This window comes from Pelecanus crispus, chromosome 3, assembly GCF_030463565.1.
Source record: "Pelecanus crispus isolate bPelCri1 chromosome 3, bPelCri1.pri, whole genome shotgun sequence".
Taxonomy (NCBI): Eukaryota; Metazoa; Chordata; class Aves; order Pelecaniformes; family Pelecanidae; genus Pelecanus; species Pelecanus crispus.
Genome location: NC_134645.1, coordinates 9,105,599 through 9,130,285, shown reverse-complemented (window position 1 = coordinate 9,130,285; position 24,687 = coordinate 9,105,599). Strand labels below are relative to the sequence as shown.

Sequence of the window (24,687 nt, the reverse complement as noted above, 5' to 3'; positions counted from 1 at the left end):
CCACCCTTTCACTTGATCTGATTCAGGTATTTAAAAATATAATTTGCCAAGTTCCAAAAGTCAGTTGATGTCTTGTGGTTTTCAGTGGGGGAAGAACAAACCTTATGAAGATAAAGTTGATGAAGGTTGGAAGGGAAGAGTATTGCAGGTTGGTTTCAAGTAGTTTCGGCAGTTTGATGGAGCTGAGTGGTTGGAGGTCAGGGTTGGTGAATAATCTTGTCATTTCCTCCTGTTTCCCCCTGCTCCCTCCCCCAACTTTAACCACATGGTTTTTAATTTTTAAAGTTATTCTGTAGATACACTTTTCCTTCGACAGTCTCTGACAACAGGTAGCATAGGTCTTTAAAGTATTGATAAGACTTGTTATTTGTAGTGTTTTGGTAGCACGGAGAAGTTTTGTTTGTGGAATAGAACCGTGATCTGCTAAGAGACAGAAGAGGGAGGGAAATGGAAAGCATATGGCAAAAGGGAAGAGGGCTGGTAATTGTGATAGGCAGTGGAAACACCAACTAATCAAGTGTGAGCAGAAGTTTGCAACTGTTGTGGCAAAAGAATATTACGGACAATGACTCTAGACCTTGTGTCTAGAAGCACGTGGGAGGATAGCTTGGGTGGGGCTAGATCAGAGTGTGGCTAGAAAATGATGAAAATTGTGATATGGTGGAAAAGAAAGAGCCTAAGAACAGGGCAGGCAGAGGCCTGGTGTGATCAACATCGTCTTTGACACTGTGTATTGAGTGGCAATGAGTAGGCTGTGAATAAACTTATTCTGAGAACTAGTTAAGTGTCTGACTATGGAAATAAGCAAACAGTGAAGAGCCTTCCAGTTCAAGTTGTTAAAACCTTGCTATTTATGGGATGATGCTTGATGTCTATAAAATGTTATTATCAGGAAGCTGGATTCAGTGGCATGGGATGTTGCTTCTAAGTCTTGATTTTTCAGAGGCACAGTTGCTGTTCCCTGTGGCACCCAGTACTGCAGCCTGGGCCTGGTGCTGGGGTTGGTGGTGCTCCTCTCCTTCAGTCAGTGCTGGACTCGTGTGCTGTATATTGTAAAACTGAGACACTAAGCCTTAGAGGATCCAATAGCTTTTTCTATTGCAATAGTGAAGGTATTGTGAACCATAAGCCAGGAGCAGCAATCAGATTTTGCTTATCTTGGTTTCCCCCCGTACATGTCTTCTCTCAGCTGTGCTCCCTTCCCATTTATAGGTCACTGCAGTATTTTCGGGGGGAATGATCTTTCTGCCTGTTCAAAGGAACTTTCCCAGTTGGGTGTCCATTCTGTGGCACTTATTTTCGAAATCTTTATCATGATACTGTATAGAGTTAAATTTAATTTTGTGTGTGTCTCTAAATTTGCTTTGGTTTGTTCAAAGCTTAATCATATAATGCAGCTTATTTCATGAGTCATTTTTAATTAGAGAAGACAGAGTTAATGAATGGTTATTGGTAAGACTCCTGCATTATGGAGCAGTTGCACTGTGTGGTGTCATAGCACTGCTAATTGTGTAATAAGTCATGAACATGGATCTTGGAATGAATCATGTGGTAGGGAGGGGGGTGGTTGTTTAAGGATTGCTTGCTGTTCCATTGCTTAGATGACAAACTTTAGTATTTTTTTTTTTTTTTTTCCTTCTGCTGTGATTATTTTTAGTCTTCTCATTCTCTGGCTTGACCTGGAAGGAATTGGTTCATTTCAGTGCTGTTGTCAGAGCCCTTGACCATTCTTCTTAAAGTAGTTAATGTCCCAAATTGTGTTATCTGGAGATTACATTAGAGGTTTTTGACTATATCTCTGGATAATGTAATAAAAATGATGTCTAATGGATTTACAGTTACTGCTTTGAAACCAGTTGTGAGCGTGAGCTTAGAAAGTTCAGTTACTTGGTAAGTCTCCATCAGTCCTTTGGTTTTCCTAATTCAATACCGAATTGCAATGACAGCCTTTCAGTCTGTGCTTATATTTTAATGTTTCTGTAAAGGGGCTAAAAACTTGTCAGCTGGCAGAAGACTAGGTTTTCCTCATCAAGTAGAGATCTGCAGGGTGGTGAGGTTGAGTGGTTGATGTATTTTTGCTCTGGCAAATTAATGGTTTTGGTCACATTATTTCTAAGGTTAATTTTCCCAAACAGTCATTAGAAGCATTCGTTTATTGCCTTATAATTTGGAGGAGTTGACCGGAGAATGCCATACCTGGTCCCACAAAATGCAGTTTCTCATCAAGATTCTGTCATTCCTCAGAATGGCCATTTCCTGGGCAAAATAATGGGATTATAGTGAAGTGCAATTGGCTTTGAGGCACTTTTCTGTTCACATACTTCAGGTTACTGGTGACTAGTCACTGTCTTCTGCATAGTGTGAGATATTTGGGATCCCGTTAAGCCTAAACTAATTCTGGCTCTCTGTATGATGCACTGCATCTGCACAGTTAAAAAAAACAAACAAACAAACAACATTGCTTTATATTCATCTGTTCAGAGTCTTTTAAGAAGAATGTGGGGGGGTAATCTTTTCTTACTTCCATTTTATGTCATGCTTTCTCTGCATGAAAACTAGATTCAGTTAGTGTTCAGGAAAACCACTTGCATACTTTTTTGTCAGGTAAATAAAACCATCTAAAGTGTGCTAAATAAGAAGAAAAGTTTTGATATTTAATAAAGGAAATATCAACTTGATTCTTTCAGATACTATCACCAATTCTTATGGCCCTCAATTTATTACATCGGATTCTGTTCTATTTGGCTTTTAATTCAGGAAGTAATAGAGGAAAATGAGCTTTTTCTGATTTTTAACCTTTTTCATCTGTTTCTTGCATTTGCATAAACTAATTATTGTATTTAACCAGTTGAACAAACTAAATGAGGGTCATATGCTGTCCTAACCTGCAGAAGATGCAACTGACATCACAATGTGGGTTTGCACTGCAGTAAGTTCTTCTTCCCCGTGCTTATCCAGTGCTCTCAGTGTTTTTAAATGTTTATTTAAATATGTGTAGACTTTCCCACAGCTCTGTTGTTATTTCTGATATAATGAAATAGAAATTTCAATTTGATTTAGTTTTAAATGAGCAATTTTTAACCCTGCATGCACACACTCCTTAGATTTGCTCTCCAAATGGAAGTGACTGACAGGGATGGCAGAAATGCGTGTCAGTGGCTGTAGTGCTTTATGTGGTTATACGGACATTCACTATTACTGCATGAAGATTAACAGCTTTTATGTTTGATAGTGGGGAGACAGAGAAAATACGTTTTATTGCTCAGAGAAGGCTTTTGTGTGACTCTGGGATTTGTTTGGATTAAAAGCCATGCCAGTGTTGATACTTTAATCCACAGATACGTTCTATGTGACTTCATTAGACGTAAGGCTGACCCTCTTGGTTTTACATTATTATACCTCTGTTATACTTGTAAGTCTAAGTAACTCCTCTGTGTGCAGAGCTGGAGTCAGAGTACCTTGGGAAGTTTAGGACCGATGTTATAATATCTTTAAAAATAACTGCTTGCACAATCCAAGCCTTAGTATCAATAGCAGAGTTCTCAGTGGCTCAAATTAATGTAGCAATGCAAAGGACAGAGATACAAAATAAGCTGTTTCATTTTACAAGGAACATGTGACTAAGGTGTTTTTGTAGCAGCAAAAAGGATAAACAAGAAAACTGAAGAGCCATCTGAAATCTTAATTTCCATTCCAAATGTTTACACATGATTTAGGCAGGAGCTTAGTGGGAGCATGTTATAATTAACTATCTATGTTTTTTAGAATTGAGAAGAGAAGCAAAAGAAATACATGGAGAATATACTATATAATTTCCAGTGCAGGGAAGAGGGGAATGAATTGGTGTCTCATGATGATTCTCTGTGTCTAAAATACAGGTTACTGTGTATGTTTTTTCATTTTCATGAATTTATAAAGATGGAGTGTTTTGACAAAACACAGGTAGAGTGAGAAAAGATGGAGTGATTACAAGCAAGGACACCCATAGTTAAATATCATATTTGTCTCTGAAGCGCGTGGTGAAATTTCTGCTGCATCTGTTTATGAGCACTGATTGTTGGTTGTTGCTCTTAAGAGGATCCAGAGTGATAGCAGAAACACAACTTAGAGCTTAAATATTGCCAAGTGTTGCAATACTGTCACTTTCTAAACTACGGTACCAATGAGGATAAGCCGTTTATCAGCAAGCTGAGTTTGCTATTTCTTATGTTAAGTCTTTGAACTTCTGTTTCAATAATGGTGCTTGTGATTTGATTTACAATCATGTACAATTTCTCTACTATAAAAATATGTTGAAAGAACTGTAAGGACAGGTGAGGCTCTAGTGTGTCTGGGGTGAGCGTACCTCTCTCTTGTCTTTGCCTTTACCTGTGGGTGAGTCCGAATCCAATAAAAATCTACTTTGCTGAGTTGGCAAGATAAACTGACTGTTCTGAATGTGACTTTTTCACCTTGCTGTATTTTGTGTCCAAAACCTTGAACCCATTTAATGACCTCCAGCAGATTTTTCCTTTGGGAAAGTGTTCAGAGTAGACACACTTCTCTCCCTGGAAGTAAACTATGCATCTTTCTTTCTCTCTGTCTCTCTCTCATGACCTTCATCAGTGTGCTACTTCTGTTGTTAGCGTTAGACCAGTTCATAAAGGTGTAGACTCTGATCTGAGTTCTTGGATCATGTAAAGTTGATACTAAGAGAACTGATGTCCGAAATGGTTTTATTTTCTATTTATTATCTCTCACCTCTTCAAGAGAAGCAAACAGTAGTAAGAATTTTTATTCTTCAACATGGTCATGCTCACCTCCTCAGGACAGGTCCCTTAGTACAGGGAGGACCAGAGGGGTGAGCATCAGCATGACAACGTACACTTCATCTCTCATTAATAATCACTACCTTTTAACTGACCTGAGTGAAGATGTGCTTAACAGATGGGTTATGATTGGCAATGGCTTGGCGATACCCGGTGGGGATGGCCAGGTTCTGGGGTGGGGTTAAGAGCAGTGGGCTGCTTCATTTGTTTGGCCTTGGCAGCTCAGCACAGTGAGGCTGCCAGGCGTGAAAGAGCACAAAAATCTGGTACGTGGTCAGTTGTGAGAAAGAAGTGTAGAATATGATCTGTGTTTCCCTAGAGGTGAAATGAAATGATCGTTGTATGGCCACGTTACCCGATTGTTTAAGATGTAGGACTTTGAGAGAGAGGAAAGGAGAGGTGGGTAGGACACAGAGGTGGGCCTGTTCTGAAGGGGCTGTTGGTCCCTGGTTTTGATGGTATCTCACCAGAGCTAGGGAGGGCTCCACTTGTTAAATGCGTCAAATGTGTGTTCTTTGAGCACGAGTACCAACAATAAATTGTGACGGAAACATTTGTAATGATGTTAAAATGCCTTCAAAGATGATAAAAGTCTCAGCGATGGTAGTTTATGGCTGTTGTTACGGCCATCTGTAGTTCTGGAATAAACATGCAATTGGGCTAGCAGTGTTTACTAGGAAGCACAGGTGCTATGTATTGTGATGCTCCTTTAAATTATATCTATGGGAATCCTATATTTGAGAAAGGGATGTAGTAAGTTGTGTTACAAAGCTGCAAGCAGGCCACTTGAAAATGGAGGAAAGGCTGGAGAACTTGCTCTTGAAGCAAATGAAGTAGAAACGACAGCTTGCTCACAGCAGAGTGTCGGTGTGCAAACTCGTAAGGACTAGAAAAGAAAAAAAATAGAGAAGAGCATAGCAGGCTTACAGAAGAGTCTTGGTTGTCAGTGGCAAGGATAAGTAAGAGGTGATGGAAGTCTTATAATCAATGTAGTAGCATGGGAGATGGTTGGTTTTTGTTTTTAAGGTTTTTTTTGGCATAAGGGCAGTAAGTAGTAGATAAATAGCTCAGGCCTGGTTATATAGGAAAGGAAGAAGCAGCAGCGATGAGGTGGAGGGGAAATGCCAAAGTTATTTTACTCAGTAATATAAAGAGAACTTTGCAAATGTAAAGCAGAATAGTCATTCTCCTGAAGAGTTTAAATCTCAAATGGTCTGGCCATGTTTCCCTAAGGAGTGGTAAAATGCAGTATTGGACAGCTGTGTTAAGGAGTGGGGTCTAATGAGAGTACGGCCTTTGCTAAAATGAGATGTTAAAGCCAAATAGAGAAGCCAACACCAAGGATGATAGGTGGCTGGGAATTTGGATGCCACAGGTCAGGATATTCTAGAAAAACTTGTTGAACTCTCCTTAGGCTTTTCCACAATAGCAAATGTCAGCAGCGCTGAAGCAAGCTGAAACTTAGGGGTGCAAGCAATAGAGAATGCCAGCACTCTCTGGTGGCTTGTTTCTCTAGAGTTTCTCACCCGTGCTAAAGCACGCAGTCTTTGAACATCAGCAGCTTGTTTTCCTCTTCTTTCTATGCCCTTTTCCTCTGTGGTTAATCTTTGAAGTTTTTCTGCTTAGAAACAATGAATTTGAATTTAGGAGTGTGCTACACAGTGCAGTTCTTGTCTGCAAATACATTGCAGAGCCAAATGCTGAAACTGTGGTTGGCGCTTCCTCCAGCGAGCCCCTGGGTCAATACCTTGTAAAGTCCTATTTCTGGAATCTCATTATCTGAATTATGTTGGAAAAGATCAACAAAAATGACAGGAATCACTGATTCAAAAAATATCAAGCTAAATGTGTACTCTATGTGTTATGACTACTGGAATAGATTAGGAGATGCAAATCTAGAAATATTTGCAGGGCTTAAATGTTGAAAAGAGGAATTAAATATTTAGTTATGGCTCCTTCACAATATCTTGGCAGTAATGGAATGAAGCTAATAATGGATCAGCTTAAACTGTATCTAAGGAATTACTGCTAAAGAGATCGTGCAGGTTGTGGAAGAGTCTCCCGAGGGGAATGAAAGCCCAGGTGGTTGGGAAGAGCAAATTCCTTTGAAGAAAGTCATTACAGGAAATGATCTTGCTTGAATGGGAAGGTGAGACTAGACCTGGGTGACTTTTAAGTAGCTCCTGCATTCGCCGTTCTGCCTCCCACTTCCTCTGCAGTGTTTTTTTGCACAGCTTTATGCATACCCAGTTTACTCTCTGTCCTGTGTAGTTTTTAAAATGGGATCTTGCCATTTTCATGTATCAAACAAGATGTGCCAGGGAGGGAGAGTCCCAGACACAGAGCTTTATCCTTGTGTCAGCAGCAAAACTGGAGCAGACTTGATCGCTGCGGAAGGAGCTCTAAAGAGTTTCAGCAAAATGCTGGGTTCCCATTAACTGAAGAGTTAATGGCTGGGACTGACAGTCAATCTTTCATAAACCAGCAGAGATCGGGAAGCCCACATATAGCCTCTGTTTACATGTGCTTATTTTTCTGTCCTTTTTAGTGCCTTAATGCAAATGCTTCAGAAGTTTTTCAAGCCTGTAGGATTTGTCACAATCGCTACCTTGTTTCATCTGTCCCCCTCCCTAGCATTGAAGAACAAAGACCTTCCAGTGCCAGCGGGGCTGGAGCACAGCGGCAGCGTGGGCACATGTAATTAAACTGGCCTCACTTACAATTTCTAATCCCCAAAACTTTATGATCTTAAGCATTTTGAACTTAAAAAACTAGTTTTACAATAGTGTTTCCTAGTTAATTTATTTCAGTATTATCAAACACATTGCCAGGTTACCTACGTGTGTTATATCACTAAAATAATGAACAATAAAATACTTTCAAACTCTGCTTTTTGTTGAGAACTCCCTGAGACCAGCAGAGAAAAAGGTAATGAGTCTCTGTACTGTAGCTTTTCTGATGAAACGAAGCAAGAGAAAGGTGAGTCTGTAGGTTTCTCAGGCTTTGTTTATTTGAAATTAAGACCAGTTTTGAAATAAATGGGATTAGCACTCAGCTGTTTTAACCTAACTGAGCTCTTGGACTCAAAGACTCTTAGAAGTCTGAGTATCTGAAAGGCAGGTATTGTTGGTAAGAACAGCTGACTGAAATGAAGAGCAAAGCCCTCTATTTTGCGGTAGCTATAAGTAGAAAGCCAGGGTTATTTACTGAGAGAGGGTTTTTCAGAGTTACCTAACAGAAAGAGGGTGTACGTGGCACTTGGACTCTTAATTGCTAATGGGCTGAAGTTCTTATTGTTGAAGACTCAGACACTTCAAATATTTGCTTTATGAAGACTCTTCTCTGAAGAGTTTATACTGTAAATAAAAAGCAATAGCGAGGTACAGAACCTGGAGTACACCCATCACTTTTCTGTATGCTTACACATTTGAAAGATATTTGTACTTAGATAACTGAAGTCATCTGTTGTTCAATCCAGAACGCTTGTGTGTGTCCTAGTTGAGGAAAAGAATGACAGAAGAACAGCTTTGTGGATTACTTGAGGGGCTAATAGATCCATGAGGTCAGGCACAATTTTTTTTTTTTTCCCCCTGGATTTCTAATTTGAGGACCTTCTGCCCCAAAAGACAAAGGCACTGCAGGGAAACAATGTGATTTTTTTTTTTTTTTTTTAAATCACATTTTGCTGTACAGAAGAGCTTAAGTCAGTACTGTCTTTATGACTTGGAATAGCAGGAGTAAAAGAACAAATCAGAAGAAACAAGATATTAAAGGCAAAATATCACATGGACTAAAATCCAGGAGTCCTAGAGAAACTTCATAGTGTCATAATAGTTACAAAATTCTGGGATGTCATTCAAATCAACTTGGTTGTGCCTGAGGTTATAGTTTTAGGTTGCTTCTGCTGAAGATGGGCATTTGCTACATTTTCTTAAGGGCTGACATCAGAAATGTGTAAGAGGGGTTTCATGCATGGATATCTTAAAACCTAGCTGTGCAGAACTAGTTCCTACTGGTAAGACCATTCCTGAGCCTGGTCTGACACTCCATCTATGCAGGCAAAGCAGAAGAGTTGCTGTTGAGGTAATCTGCTGACTGAAGCTTAAATATTTTTCAGGTTATTATGTGATCGTTGAGCCTGGCATGTGTGGATACAGTAACTTTTTTTTTTAAGTTAGCTGTTGCTGATGATTTAAAAATTTGCTTATGTAGCTACCCGCTAGACCTAATCTGAGTTGTTGAGAGGTGAAGTATACTTATAATATTATTAAAAAATACAAATTTAAAAAGCAGGTCAGGTACAGGTTTAATGTAGTGATCAGTCAGTATGTGTTACCATGAGCGTGCATAGTTGCCCCCAAAAAGCTAGATATCATTTGACTGAAGACGGCACAAGGACACCTGTATGTTAATTTTCCAAGAGAGCCTTACTGCTGTAGATTAAACTACTGGCTTTCAGTATTGTTGGTAAAATATATTTTTATGGGTAAAGGCATTTAATCTAGGTTGTCCTTCATACAAGAACCGGTATGTGTGTATTAGTATATAAACTAAGGGAATATTTCTGTTTCATGAGATGTACAAGATTTCCCCTGTTTCTGCATTCTCTGTCACTATTATTCTGGTTTCAGCTGCACTGTGAAGAAAGTTTTGGGAGTAGCAGAACTCTCTCATTTAACTATTTACAAAGTTTGCCGATGCTTTTTGTAAAACCGGTGTCACAAAAGGGAACGTGGGTATCGTTATAAGTCTGCACTAGCAAATTATTAAGATTATGTTGATCACAGAAAACCTTATGCCCACACAAAGTGTGCTTTACAACAAAACTCTCTTTTAAAGCACCGTGATTTTTTTTTTTTTTATACAGTGTAATCGTGTAGTACTGGTGACTCAAGCCACAGTGGATTCCCAAAATCTTGTGATTAAATCAGATTGCTTTAGTTGTTCTGATTTTAGGTTTCAGCCAACATTATATTGAAACTACTTGTTTTTGATGTTTATGGAAAAAATTACTTTAACCCAAAGGGTAATGAAGATGTTTTATATACAGACCATCAGATTTATGTTTTTAACTGCACTTAGATATGGAATCATGCTTAAAAAAAAAGTACTTTCTACAAAATGATTTGATAAGCATTGAAGAAGTTAAAAAAACAAGCACAAAAGCAAACAAAAACCTCTGGGTAGGAAAGAGAAATTGTGTGATATTTCACATTGTGCCAACTTTACTTTTCCTGTAGTTACAGAAAGTAACAAAGAATTTCTTGGGCAGGAGGGGTTTTGTTTGACTTTTTAAAGCATACAGTTGAATTGAGTGTTCCCCTTCTAAGAGTTACTCAAACAAAGGAAAGTGCTCTTGGTCTGTGTAATTCAATGGGACATCAGGGCAAAAAGTATATTACCAAGCTAGAAGAAAAAGCCACGTTCTTTCTGTGACAGACTTTGTGCTTGTTACTCAGTTAAATCTGCCTTGAATTTTCCTGGTCATTAAGCAACCCTCATGCTTTCACTTTGTGACCCCAGAAATACACCTGGGTAGTGAACAAGCAGAGTGATAAAACAGGAAACCTGTAACATTGTGCCTAAAATGTGAACATAAGTAGTAGCGGGCACTTGGCTGAAAAGAAAAGCCATTGAGCACGGTTGAGTTGCTTTTACAAGTGCTCAGACTATGTTTTTGAGTAGTTGAAAAACAAAATAGCACATCTGCTCTTTAGTATAATCCTTTTCCAATAGATGCTCCATTAGATGTCTACAGGTGAGTGGATTTCCAAGAGTATATTCTACAGACCCTCTTTCTGTTTTGACAGAAGAGGTGCTCCGCAGGCAGTTCAGGTAGTGCCTGTGTCCTTGTCCATGCAGCCTTGGAGGTTTGCTGAAGTGGCCTTTTGAAACACTATTTGGGGAAACTGATTGCACTCTCTGTCCTGTCCTTTTTGGTTTTCCCCTCCCACCCCCCAGATGAAATGTGTCTCGTTCTTTCTGTTCTCTTCTCAGAGTCATGTCTGACAGGTATTATGGTAATCATAACTGATTCCCATAGTATCAATTTAATGGAAAACATAATATCATGATTTTCTAATGGGATAAGCTATAATAAATGCCCTAGTGTCTGAACAATATGGAACGGACTAATAAAAAGCCATTGTTTTAAATAACTGAACGTTCCATTGAAGGACCTTAAAGGAAGGAACTTAAAGATGAACTTGGAAAAACACCAAGCGCATTTTGCCTGTCTGTAATAGGGATTTTTCTAAAGATTCCCTTTTTGATTTATATTTGAGGTACCAGTGCTTTGCCATGCTTTCCTCCCTTCTCTCTGTGGGAGGATCTTCAGAAAGTCTTGTGGAGGACTGGGTAAGTGACATAATGAACAGGGGTCATTGAAAGTTGCCTTGAAATCTGGAGATACTGCTAACATTTGGCTGCCTGTAGTATGATTTTGACTAGATTCCCATGGAGATGCAAAAACTGCCCTGAAAATAAGCAGGAAATATAAGGGAAGGAGGGAAAGAAACTCGACATAGACATATTTACATTGCAGCTTCTTCCATGAAGCTGCTGTTTTGATATAGCTGCTGAATCATCTTCAGTTTGGGGCAGTTCTTCATAACCCACATGCCCCTTGTGATGAAGAGAAATTATTAAAACTTTGCCCAAGTAAACCATTTATCAAGCTATCCCATTATAAGACAAGTATACTAGTTCTTTTAAGCATATCTTGGTACTAATACTGATTTATATTAAAGTGCCCCCTTGCCTTTAATTGCTAGATGACTGGCTGAATTTAGCAATAGTAGAAGGTTAATAACAGCACTGGGCCGATGTATTTCCTGGTGTCTGTGCCAAGAAACTTGCCTGCTTGATCTGTTTGTAGTTTGATTTGGGGCCACGGGATCACGGGTTATAAGTTTCTTTCCCTTGTGATCCTGGAACTCCACGTGGTGTATGAAACAGCAGTGAGAACAACCTGGAGGCTGGCCCTAAACACTGCTGTGTGAACAGATTGGTTTTCAGGGGAAGCAAGCTTTCTTAAATCATCAAAGCATTAATTGTGAACTAGTTTTGGCAGCCAGCCCCTTTATGTTGCTTTGTAATGAAGGGGATGGAGTTTGCGGGGGCAGCATCTTTGGGTAGTGGCCGTGGCTTGTCTTTGGACTGAGATAGGGCTGGTGGCTCCAATGGATGCTGGAGGAGCAGCTGGTTGCAGTAGGGTTCTCCTAGGCCTGAAGGTTCTCAGAAGGGTCCCCAACACTGCAATACAGCTGTTTATAGCCTGAACCTTTAATTAAGCTGGAACTTGCGATCAGAACTTTTTGAAAGGGACTCAGCCACTGCTGAACTGCATTAAATGAGTGCCTGGAAATAACTGGCATTATGCAAGCAATTGTTTTTTTATGGGATCCTCTCAAATTCTTTATGTGTAAAATAAATTACACTCGGCTATCTCATATTAAAATGAAGCTTTAGCATTTGATTCCTGTTAATTCTTTTCACTTCTGTCAGGTTGCCATATTGATTCTGATCATAGTATTCCTGTTTCAGGTTGTCCTCTCCCTATCCCTTCCCCTACAAAAATGCAAAATTCTATTTATGATTTTTTTTTATTGGCTAGTGCTTTACAAGGCCTTTTTTTTTCACTTTGAAATCCTTATTCTTTAATAATGTTTAATAATATTATTATTAGTGTTATCACATAAATTAATGACTGTAGGCTTCTCAGAATTTTGTGTAGTTCATATATGGGTGTTAGACTTTAAACATTTTGTATCAGTTTTCAATTATTCAGTAGCTTTAGGTTTTGTCATATGGAGAGCTGGCTAGGTTTGGGAAAGAAAGCACCAACATATTTTATTATTTCCCCTCTTATACCTCAAGCATGAAGAAATCCAGTCAAAAAAGCAATAATTCTGGCCCAAGCTTCTTCCTGCCTAGAGTCCTTCCAAACTTCCTACAGGAAGCAGGTTACAAGTTATATTTGCAACAAATTTTCATAGTAAGATAGACCATTTAATTGGGCCACATTACTTACTACACCTTTGCTGAGCAAATAGTTACAGACAAGTAGAGACTGTTGAGGAAGCAAGATGAATGGTAGCCATCCACAGGCTGCATTATTGTGATGCTAAGATTGATTTCCTACTAAAGTACCACCATTGGAAACTTCTTCTCCATTTCCCTGTTTATTACCTGTAGCTGTATTTTACTATTTCAGTCTCTTAAGTGTAGACCTAGTAAAATCTACTGAGCATGACATGGAAATGACTAAGAGGCATCTCTTAAGGCATGCCTCTAATGTTTTTCTATGGTAGATCTAAATTCAGTTGTATAATTAATGCTGTAATTATTACAATTATATATTTTTATTAGCTTAGAAAATAACTTAATGTGTTGATATTTAAATAAACACTTTTATTTGCCTGATCTTTATTCATGAATGGAGATTTTAAAATGCGTTTTTGCTTTTCTTTAGAATTTCTACTGGAAAACTGAATGTGAATAGAGGGTAGCTGCACAGTCAGCTGATGAACATAGAGTTGGGTGATCCAGTGCACCACAAGGAAGCAAATGTCACACTAAAATCCTGGACTCTGGTCTCTTGTTACTAGGAAGAAGTTTTTCTTTTCCATTTTTGGTTGGTGCAAGCAGATATCCAGCTATCGCTGAGATACCATGCAATATGGTAAAGCAGCCCTTTATTGCTTTAAAGTCCTCTGTTTTCCTTTGCACCAGTTGGGCACACCAGCTTGTCAGGTGACAGATGGTTTTGGAACAGGCGTTTCTGTTAGCATTTGAGGAGTGAGGTTTTCTGTGGTGTATATAGCAGTCTTCCTCTTCTGGCTCTTTTTTTCATGTGCGTGTTTTTAATAACACAGGAGATGTTATGCTTGAGGTTGTCATTCAAGAGCAGCCTGTATTACTCTTACGACTAACTGTAATGAAATCCCATCTCTAGCAAGCAGGTTGATACATGCTCATTTTAGATGCTAAGCTAATGATTTTTTATGATAGTTTTGAAAACAGTCAGAAACAACTGATGTGAAATAGATGTGGGTGCATGAAAACACTGCTGCAGAATTGGACTTTTTTCTTCCTGGAACTGTTGTGCTCTGGGAAGCAAGAAACCTGTGTAACGAGCCTCTTTCCTGCACTGCCATGATGCATCACAGCTCAAAAAAATATGTTGGGTACCTAATTTCTAAGAGAGCTTTAAAATACTGGGGTTTTGTGGTTTAAACACTTAGTCCCTGTTACCTAGGCCATATGGGTAAATGGGGACTACTGCTACTAGGATGGTGGTAAGAGGCTGAGGCTTATCTTGTAGTGTTCTGTTTTGCAGTTCCTTAGAGCCACGTAATTGACTTTACTGGGCTTTGGATCAGAGTACTTCAAATGAAGAATAAACCACTTAATTGACTTGCAGAGTCAAACTTCTGAAGCAGGTTTCCCCAAGCTGCTGCTCTGTTTCTAGATGAAGGGATTTGGAGGCAAGCCCAAATACTTCAAATATATCCCACAGTAATAAATAAACATTGGTCAGAACAATTAAAAAATGAAGTAAAAATGAATTTACTTGATAATTTACTGTGGCAAGCAACCTATTGAGTAGAAATATGACTGTGGATTATTGTGATAAAGTTTTATTTAACATACTCAAGTCTTGTTTTTCTTTCAGGGAGAAAGACCTTAATGCAAAGTTTATTATTTCAATGGAAAAAAATAAAACGACAATCACAAACTTAAAGGTGAGTAAACACAATTTAAAAAAGGAAGTCCTGTCTGAATACCTGCCAAAATATGACTGGACAGAACAGTGGTGCTCACTGCACTGTAGGGAACAGCCCTTAGTTTTTAAGATACAGTGTTGAAGTAATCCTTTGGAGAAACAGGTTAAACTGTTAACTTGCTGCACCACAGTTTTCTGAAAACCACACTATAGACTGTAGCTCATAGGTTTATCACTCTGGTCATTACTTTGCTGGAAGATGATAGTCAATAATAGAAGAGAGGTACATGCCTAGTAGCTATTAAACCTTTGCTTCATCTGTAGCAGTAGTCTTCTGGAATACCCATGAAAATGAACTAAACCTAAAGTACCCATCACTTGCTATAATATTTTGATGGTATATTTTAACATTTCTCTTGGCAAGAGAAATCATGCACAGCAAATAGGTTTTTGCAAGATAATTTCCAATGACAAGTATATGAAAAGGAATTTCAGTGTGTAGTTTGTTTAGACTGATTCAGATAGCAGTGAATATTGCTGAAATATAGTGCTGGCTGTCATGTCTTGAGCATGATGATAGCCTTAAGCAGCAGATATGTAACACCATTTTAATTATGACTCCACATTGAAATGCTGTTCGCAGGTCTCTCTGGCTCCTATTGATTATCTGTGTAGGATAATCCTTTATTATAATCTGAATTTCATATACAGGACTGATTTAACTAAATGTAAGTGTTGTGACAAAAGTGTACTGCGGTGTTACAAGCAGTGAGCTAAAATCCAAATAATTCCTGCTGTGCTGTCTTGTAATGTGACTATTCTTGCTGAAGAGTATATCTGTTGCTAATTTTTTCACTGTTGTTGGAATAATAGGCTAACCTATTAACCTATAAATTTCTAAATGTGTATAGCCTTATGTTAAATTTGCTTTCTGATTAGTTATTGTAAAATGTTTTTAATTACTTCATCAGGATGTATTGTACCAGCTCTTTTTCTTTTTTTTTTTTTTTTTTTTTAATAGGTACCAGAGGGTGGTACTGGAGACACAGGACGAGAAAGAACTAAGACATTCACCTATGATTTTTCCTATTTCTCAGCAGACAGTAAAAGTCCCAGCTTTGTTTGTCAAGAAATGGTAGGATTTCTGAACGTTAATAATTGATTTTTTTTTCCTTTCCCTTTTATTTGACTTGAAAGCATTCTTTGAAATTTCTTTCCACTGAAAGTGCTTCTCGTGTAATTTAGAAATTCCCTAGGTAGCTGAGAATTTGAATTTTGTTTTGTTTTCTTATCTAACTTATCTAACTTTGAGTGCTGTGTTTTTTAGTACAGCAGGCTAAATGTCTCCTTTCTAGTTCTCTTGTCTGATTTGTCTTGTAAGGTCAAGTTAGAAAACTTCTCTGAGCACTAAATTTGTTTTTGTAAAGCTTTTTTGAAAAAATCACTTTTGAGAAACAAGCATATATCTTTAATTCACTTTGACAGAAACATTCTTCTTATCTGGTTGAAGTGGGCTTTTTTTGTCCAAAAGTCTTGGTGCATATTGAAGATGATTCTTCTTTCTCTTCCCTTGAGTATTCAGCTTAGGAAAGGACAAAACTGCCTTTCTTCCTGCACACTTGGAACAGAAAATCAAATGAACAGATAGACCCTCCCTGACCTCGCGTTTCATGTGAACATTGAACCTTTTTGCTAGTTCACATTCCCAAATACATTTATTAAGTAAAATTCAAATGTTTTGTGGTTGCTATCTGCTCTTTTTTTGGTTTTGTGGAACTTGGGATGCTGTAAGCTTAAAGTGAAAGTATTTCTTTCCCCTTAAAATAACACAGGGGTTTGCCGAATATATTGTAAGCCAATTGGATCCATACCTTTTTGGTATGTACCTCATCTATTCTGCAACCCCCAAAATCAGGGATATTGGTATGGCTAATCCTAAAAAGCCTCAGAATTAAAACTAATGATAAGAAACAATAAGTTGAATTTTATGTATTTATGAGAAGGACAAGCTTTGCCATTATGTATAATTGCTATAATTGTTCGATAGGGAATTTATACTTGAAATTTCTATTTAGCCATCAGTGTAAGTGGTAGGTCCTCTTTTATTCTGAGAGCTTCTTTCTTTATTTCACTGAGTTAGTGCTTAATCCAAACATTTGATGATGTATATTCTTAAACTTTCTGGATTGTTATTTCGTGATGATGTTCTTTTAGGTAACACGGTTTTTGTTATATTCTCTGAAATATCAAGTAGTATACTTGATGTAGAAATACCCTAATTACTTTAGCACTGTGGCAAATTCAAGTAGTAGTGTATTTTAGCGAAACAACTGGAACCATAGTTTCTAGTGGATGTTTTTAAGCAGACAGTGCAGGCCGTACAGCTTTACTAGAACTTTAGCAAATGCTTTAAGTTGAGCATGCAGAGAGTTACTTATTTCTTTTAATTGAAGCAGCTTTAATCATGTATTTTTGTGCTCCGGTTCTAACTGAAGCTTGAGATTTTTGGTTGTGGTTCTACAGATGCAACAGATGATTGCCTTAAGTTTGCTCATACAAATCAATTAGGGTCTCAGTTTAATATTACTTAAGTTTCTTTAAAATGAATATAGTTCTTAAGGATAACTGACTACCATATTCTCAGTTCTTCCTGATATAGATGAGTACATTTCCATAAAACAGTATTAATGATGTATCAATGCATGTTTGGAAAAGTCTGAAAAATATACTATAAAAACAGTTATAGACATCCTTTGTAAGCACTGATTGTGGCTTAGGTTTATGGATATTTAATTCTTGCATCCTTTAGGTAGCTCTTTTTTTACCTGACTTTAGATACTGCTGGAAAGCTATGTTAGACAAGTCCTCATTAGAGGAATCCCAGGAAGACAGTCCATTGTGATGTTAGTCTGTTGTTACAATGCAGCTTTTTTCCAGAATCTGAATGTGCTGTGAAATAATGAACTTAATTCTTGTTAAAACAGCTGTTTGCAAAAGAAACTTGAACTAATATAAATGAATATCCAAGTAGTATCCTGTGTTGATATCCAGTTTCCACATATAAGTGATAAATTAAGTTTTTCCTCATTGGTGCCGTTTTGCCTCTGTTTCAGAGTGGGTCAGGCTGAAGCAAGGTCAGTATAACTTGCCTGTGTCAGGAGCTTATAGAAGAAAAAAAAATTAAAATGCCCATATAGGGATTGCTGCAGCAGCCTTGAGCAATGATTTTTTTAAAGCTGTGAGCTTTATGGTTCGTAGTAATAGGATGCCAACAATAAATCCTAAACATGGCTTAGATGTCCACGTTCAATATTCTGCTAATACAGTGTGTCCCACAACCCCAGACTGCCTCCTTCATCTTCACTGGCAAGGATGTGAACTTCTCTTGCTCAGCCACAAAAATATTGTCCCTGTGTCAAGTGTTGTTTTAATTACAATGTGTGCAGCACATTGAAAACAAAAGGAGTTTTCAAACCATGGGGGTAGTTTCTAAACAGATGCTGTATAAGCTATTGTTTTGCTTGCATTATTCGTTTCATATTTCATTGGAAGACTTTGTAGTTAAGCTCTTATCAAGTTGCTGCAGAATTTCCACTTTACTGCACCAGTGGCATAGAAGGGTGTCTTTCATTCACATTCATCTTGCCATGGAATAAAATTGATCTTGATTTTTGGTAATGTGGCTGCCTAGTGTGCTTTGTTCATGATTGTTATATTTTTCCTTTCAAAAGGCAGAAAAAAGAATAAATGGAAGTCTGTCTAATACTACATGCCCCATTAATATGCCTTGTAGATGCAAAATATGCTTTACTATTAAAAAATTAGAATGGGAGTGGCAATTTACCATCAAGTTACTTTATTTGTTTCTCTTTCATGTGTACAAACTGAATGTTGATGTTTACTGCCCTTTTGTAACAAACTGGTATCCTAGTCGTTTGGTTCTGACAAAGTCCCATCCTAATGATGTCTTGTCTTCTAACCTGTGTGTTAAGCCTCTGTGTTCAGACAACACTGACTGTACCTGTCTATCGTATGTACTACCTCAAATCAATTTGGCAAGCTATACACAAATTTTTAAAAGAGAAAATGCAGTCAAAACAATAGTGCATAAAGACTTGGTCCAGATGGTGAGGTATAAGCTTGGACATGGAGAAAAGGAAAAGAGAGGAAAAAATAAAGGAGCAGCTACTCAGGAGGGAGAATTCAACTAAGATGCTCTTTTTCAAATGACAAGCAAAAGGGAAATTGTGCTTCGGCTGAGCTTTATACTCTTCCACTTTAAGAAGTATAACAGATTACAGCATTGTAAGTCCTTTGCTCAAGGGAAGGTCAAGTTAAGTATTCCAAATGCATGCTTGCAACTACTGAGCATTAATGATTACAGAAATTACCCAGCACTCCTCCCTTGTAGCGGTGGCACGATTATACTGTGTGTGTGCCATTCGCTATTAATAATGACTTTTACAGCCTGGTTGATTTACATCACACATACTACAGACTAGTAGCCAAATTGCGTGAAGCATCTATGAAATTTTTGAAAATCATGTTTGCATTGGGAGACCCAGGTTAGTAGTTTCATTGAGAGAGAAGCTGCACCAATTGGGGTGTGGATGGTAATGAGAATGAAAGGTCAGAAATCTGGGAGGGATACCGGAGGTGGTACTGCAGAGGAAGGTGATGAAGGCATCTGCTGATTGCTGAACTTATTAGACCCCCATATTATGGGGTGTGGAGGAAGGCTCATTACCAGTTTCAGAGGTAGATGTTGAGGGCAAAAGAATAGGGGCTAACTGAGGAAAAAGGGTCACTTACCATAAAGAAAACACCTTTTCATGTTTGCCAGCCTAACAATTATTGGTATGTAAAAGCCAGTTAGGGAGGAAATAGGACAAAAATAAGGGTCCTTATGCTAAAGCAAAAAACCAAAACCAACCAAACAAAACCCTCCAAAAACACAAACCAAGAAACTGGCAAGATCATGGAAACATTTCCTTTTGAGATTGACTGGATATTTGCAAAACATGGAGAGTTGGCAAAGATACAAAAAGTGAGTAGATTTTAACAATAAGGAAAAGCGAATTAATTATCTGAGATGAGCTGAAAGAAATTGGAGCTATAGAAGGAAGGGAGTGGGGTTTTTTTGTGTACTTCTGCATGTCAAGTAGTTCTCTGACAGAAGCAGAAAATATACTGTTGCAGTGCTGTGACCTAAATATGGTACTAAAATTTAGTATTTTATTTGAAGTACTTACTTCCTGTCCTATAGTAAATATCATTGGTTGATGTCAATAGCTTATATTGTGGTGGTTTATTGTTTAATATTTGCCATGCTGGACTGATGACAACTTTTTTCCCCAAGCTTCTGTTGTTTTAAAAAATTTCCTTTGTTTTTAGGTTTTCAAAAATCTTGGTACAGATGTGCTTAAATCTGCTTTTGAAGGTTATAATGCTTGTGTTTTTGCATATGGACAGACTGGATCCGGGAAGTCCTACACCATGATGGGAAATGCGGTATGTTGTATTTTGCAAATGTGCATTTTTATTCTGTAGCAATGTGCTGAAATTATGCTATTGCAAGAGCATGTTTTTATGGAATTATTATTGCTGATCCTGTCTGTATGCTACTGACCCCCCATGTACCATACCTTCTAGTAGTAATCGGATGTTTTAGAAGCTGTTTCTTTTATAGGTAGATATTTACAGTTGGAAGAAGTGTTTTTAAGTGATACTCTTATGTTGGACAAAAAGCAATAATTTTTGTTCAGTAACAAACCCAAAAATTTCAAATGTTACTGCTGATTTTCTATGCTCAACTCGAGACAAAAAAGATACTGTTTTTTGAGAACATGAATGATCAGCTCTTTCTGAACAGAACTGTTTTTTAGACCTCTTTTGAAGGGTCAGAAGATTAAAATAAGTCTTTGACCCCTGTTTAGAGAAAGCTATCAAGTGAGGAGTAGAAGCCGGAGGTGAGAGTTGCTAAATGTAAGTTTCAGCAAACCATTATGAGATGATACAGTAACTTTAATTTTAAGGATTAAGTCCTGTTGAGCACTGCAGTGAAGACCCTGGAAGAGGAAGGTATGGTAGGAGGGGCATTTGGCAGATTGTGAGTGAAGGATGGGAGTAATTTCTTGCAGTTGCTTTCATGACAGCCCAAGGACAGAAAGAACCCACTCAACTGTTGGGAGTGGAGCAGTTTAAAAGGGCTGACTGATGAAGCCTGTTTGCAAGGCAACCTCTACAGGTTTCATTCTCCTTTAATTCTTGGGGGAAAAAAAGTACAGCATGTCTTCTCCCAGCAGAATTGAAAAGGGGAATATTGCCACTTGTCCTTCCTTAGATCACTCTTTTGAAATGTAGTAAGATTGGCCACTTTACCTCCTTTAGCTTAGGAGAGTAAATTAGCTGTAAATCTCTTTCTTTCAGTTGTCACAGAATAAGTAGCTTTATATTTAACTTCAATATGGTAAGCAGAATAGACTTTTGTAACCAGAAAAGATCTTATGACCTAGATGTGCATTTCTATTTCAGAAATTTATAAAAATGACATTTTTATGAGACTGCCTCACTATATGTAATGACCGTAATCATCAAGACATTTTGCAAATGAGTAGGTGCTGAAGTTTGTTTGACACTATTCAATAATAAAGGTCTAATCTTCTTGCCATGATACATAAATACTTTAATCTGGCTTTGTACAGAGCATGTATAAAATATACTCAGCCGCCAAGTTAAATGCTTGAAAATTGATGGCCCTGTCAGAGAGACTACAGTGCTATAAGAAAACTTGAATTGGAAATAAATTTTCTTTTTTCCCTACTTCTCCTTAAAAAGTATGAATTGTATTCTCATTTTGCTTTCAATATCTGCTGTTCTTGGCTCTGAAGTGCTGCTTCTGCAATACTGTGTGCAGCAATCATTTCAAGAATACGTGGACCAGTTAGAATAAGTCTTGAGCAGAGATACTGAAATGCCCAGAGATCTATAAAATACGATCTGTCGGGAAAGTCGGACTTGCATATGTGGAGAAAGGAAAACTGTGGAGAAAGGAAAACTGTGGAGGAACAAAAGTCTTCCAAGACATGAAAGGCTGCTGCGGAAAGGGAGGGAATAATATGTTTCCTGTGTCCAAGGTTGATGGGTAAGAAACAGTGCATTCAAACTGCAGTAAGGAGTTTTCTGGTTAGGTAGCACAGAAAGAAAGCAGGCTTTTAATGAGAAAATTCAGCTCTGGAGTGAACTACCTATTTTGGTTCTACAGATTTCCATGACTGGAAACTCTGTAACCTGGAAAAAGCCTGTCAAAGACGTAGTTGATCCTGCCCTGGAGCTGTAGTGAGTGAAAAGGGAGAAAATGTTTAAATATAGTTCCTAATAAAGAGTGTACATTCTGTAAGATGTATATTTTACTGATGAAATAGGCTGGGAACTGTGTGTTCTTCCTTTCTCATCACTATGTTGCTATGGTTGAAGTTACTCAATTAGAGCTAGTATTTCCTATTTTAAGACTCTCTTTGCAGTTGCTAAATTATGTCAGACACTAATGACTTGCCTAAAACTTTGTGATGGATCTTTCATGTTTTGTCCTTAAGCTTTAATTAAAACTCTTCAGGTGTTTCCAAGCATGAGACGAAAGAAGTCTTACTTTTTCTTCTTCCTGTGTTTTAAAAAAAAAAAAAGGGGGGGGGGGGGGAAGCATGGGGGAAATTCCAACACTGAACCCTGAAACTTTATCTGGAGTAGAGATTGGTACATATTGGGAAAGGTTGCTCCCCTGTTACCAAAGGCAACTGTCTGAAAAAAAGCCTGATTAAGCTGCAAGTTTCTCCTTTTATCTAGGGTTGTGGGGTTTTTTGGTTTTTTGTTTTTCTTTTTTTTTTTTTTATTTTAACCAAGGTGCAATCAGGTGAAGGGCTATGTATGATAGAAGGGGAGAATAGGTTATTATTTCAAAGAATGAAGCCTGGTTTGAGAAGAACAGAGAGGCTCTGATTAAGAGGAGGAAGAAGCTGGAAAACGGCAAAGTGGAGGGATAGAATATGATTAAAAAAAGAGACTGGATGATGAATTGGGAATTATATCTGGGCAAAGGAAATAGGAAAAGGAGCTCAGAGTTGACACCTGGAAGAAGATTGCTGGGACAGAGAATGCAAACTGAAGAATGAGGACAGAGGGGACCAGCACAGGAGCAGACTGGAGTGGGCTTGGGTAAAAAGGTTCAGATTTTATGTTGGGGTTTGAGTAGAAGAGAAATCTTTGCCTGTGGAGCACTCGCCCTGCCAGAGTCTGGTGCAGAGTAGTCCACTGTCTGTGTTTTCCTGCTACCAGATATCTGTAGAATCCCACCAGGCAAACTCGCTTGGGCGCCTGGAGTGCCTGGGCTGTGCGCGCATTGGATGTTCGGTCTGGGTTGTCCTAAGTTGCCTCCTGCTTAATTACAAGGCCCCTAACTCTAAGCAAGAACATTTCTTGCCTCAGCGGTGCACAGAATTAGAATTAGTCCATCGTATCAAATCTCTTATGCGTTTTTGGACTGGAGGCAAATTGTAGCTGACAGACTGTTTTGTAAGCTACTTCTGAGTTTGCAGCTCTGAGCCCGAAGCTTATCTGTATGTATATGTCCTCCCCCTGTATTCCTGGGAGCCACGTTCACTCATTTCAGCTCTGAAGGAGTGTTAGCTGCTGTCTTCCTGAAGTGGTGGGGAGGAAGTGTGCTCCGCAGGCAGTTGGTCATCTACCTAACCAGACTCAGTGGGAATGGGGCAGCTGGGAGCAAACCGCCCCTTGTCAGCTGAGACCAGAGCTGCATGGCTCTGCTGCTGGGGAAAATCCTGGCTTCAGCTTACTGCCTTGCTGCTTGGCTGGAAAGGGGTCTCCCTGGAGCGACGGGAAGAGGAGAGCTGCGTGCTAAATCTCTGGAAATCTCAGCGGTGTTAGCTGCTGCCTCTCAGTCTGACATGTGTTTGACATCAGTGGTGGAGCAGCAGCCTTACCGGGATGAGACTCAATTCTCAAGTGCCAGCTTAACCGAGAAGATGACATCCTGCTGCTGCTGGCTGCTGTGTTGGCTGAAGTGGCAGGGATCCTGTCATGGATACTTGCAGCCCTGCTCGTAAACCCCGTAGTATGTAGGGATCTGTGAGACGGAATATGTTTTTTCAGTTTGCTTTATTAAACCAACTGAGCACTTTATGCATAAACACTCTTTAACTGTGGAGTCCAGCGTTCGGAAGTTAAATATCAAATTTAATTTGGCTGCATTGTGGGATACAGTGAATGTAGTTTTAATTTGTTTTTGCATGCTAATTTATCCAGAGGACCTGCTGCACCTTTCAAGACAGGAAGGACTGTGAGCTGGGGCTGGGGGTTTGAATGAGAATGGCTCATGGACGCAGGTATATGGCTCTTGTCCCATTCTCTGCAGATGTTGCCAAGTCCATAGTGAAAGGAGAAGTTAGAAAAGATGGTATTGAAATAAGGCAGTTCATATGTTGCTTTGGGCAGCCAGCTTCTGCCTTAAGTGGTTGGGATTCTTTGAACTAAGTGAGAGGGGTGAAAAGTATCCCAATAGCAAAGAACTACAGCTAGTATATACGTTCCAACACACACACAAGGATTAACATGGCAAGATGACTGCAGGTAAATAAAGGGCAAGAGACTATTTGCTGAAAAGTTTTCATTTTTCCCCTTATCTGGATGCTGGAACTCTTAACTAGTGATCTGGGGTTTTATTTTTCAAAATACGTTGTGCATGCATATATAGCCTTGGAAATAAGAATTGTTGTTATTGCAGGGTGATGAAGGTTTAATACCTCGAATTTGTGAGGGATTATTCAGCAAAATAAGTGAAAAAACAAAGCGGAATGAGGCATCCTTTCGAACAGAAGTCAGGTAGGTCTTGGCATGTTAATAGTTTGCTGGTTATCAAACTTGTTTCGGTTACAACAACCCTGTTTCACTTCTTATCTCTGAGGAAAAGTGTGTGTTTTTCAAATAACTTTCTATGCTTGGCCTCAGTCCTATAATTGATTTTTGTTGGCAGTCGTAGTCAAAATGTGCAATACTTCTAACTTCAATCCAACTGTGCATTTTGCTTTATTTAAATGATAGTGAAAATGCCTTTGCTACTAGACAGCATCTTCCCTATTT

At 38.5% G+C, this 24,687-nt stretch overlaps 1 protein-coding gene across 1 annotated transcript in view; it reads left to right on the top strand.

The window, feature by feature from the left end:
* The window catches only part of KIF16B (kinesin family member 16B), a 142,266-nt gene that overhangs the window by 918 nt on the left and 116,661 nt on the right, over window positions 1–24,687 (top strand). The window contains exons 2-5 of the mRNA XM_075707073.1: window positions 14,485–14,554; window positions 15,557–15,670; window positions 19,930–20,046; window positions 24,332–24,429. Coding sequence (XP_075563188.1) covers window positions 14,485–14,554; window positions 15,557–15,670; window positions 19,930–20,046; window positions 24,332–24,429 — 399 coding nt within the window. The remainder of the gene's footprint in view (window positions 1–14,484; window positions 14,555–15,556; window positions 15,671–19,929; window positions 20,047–24,331; window positions 24,430–24,687) is intronic.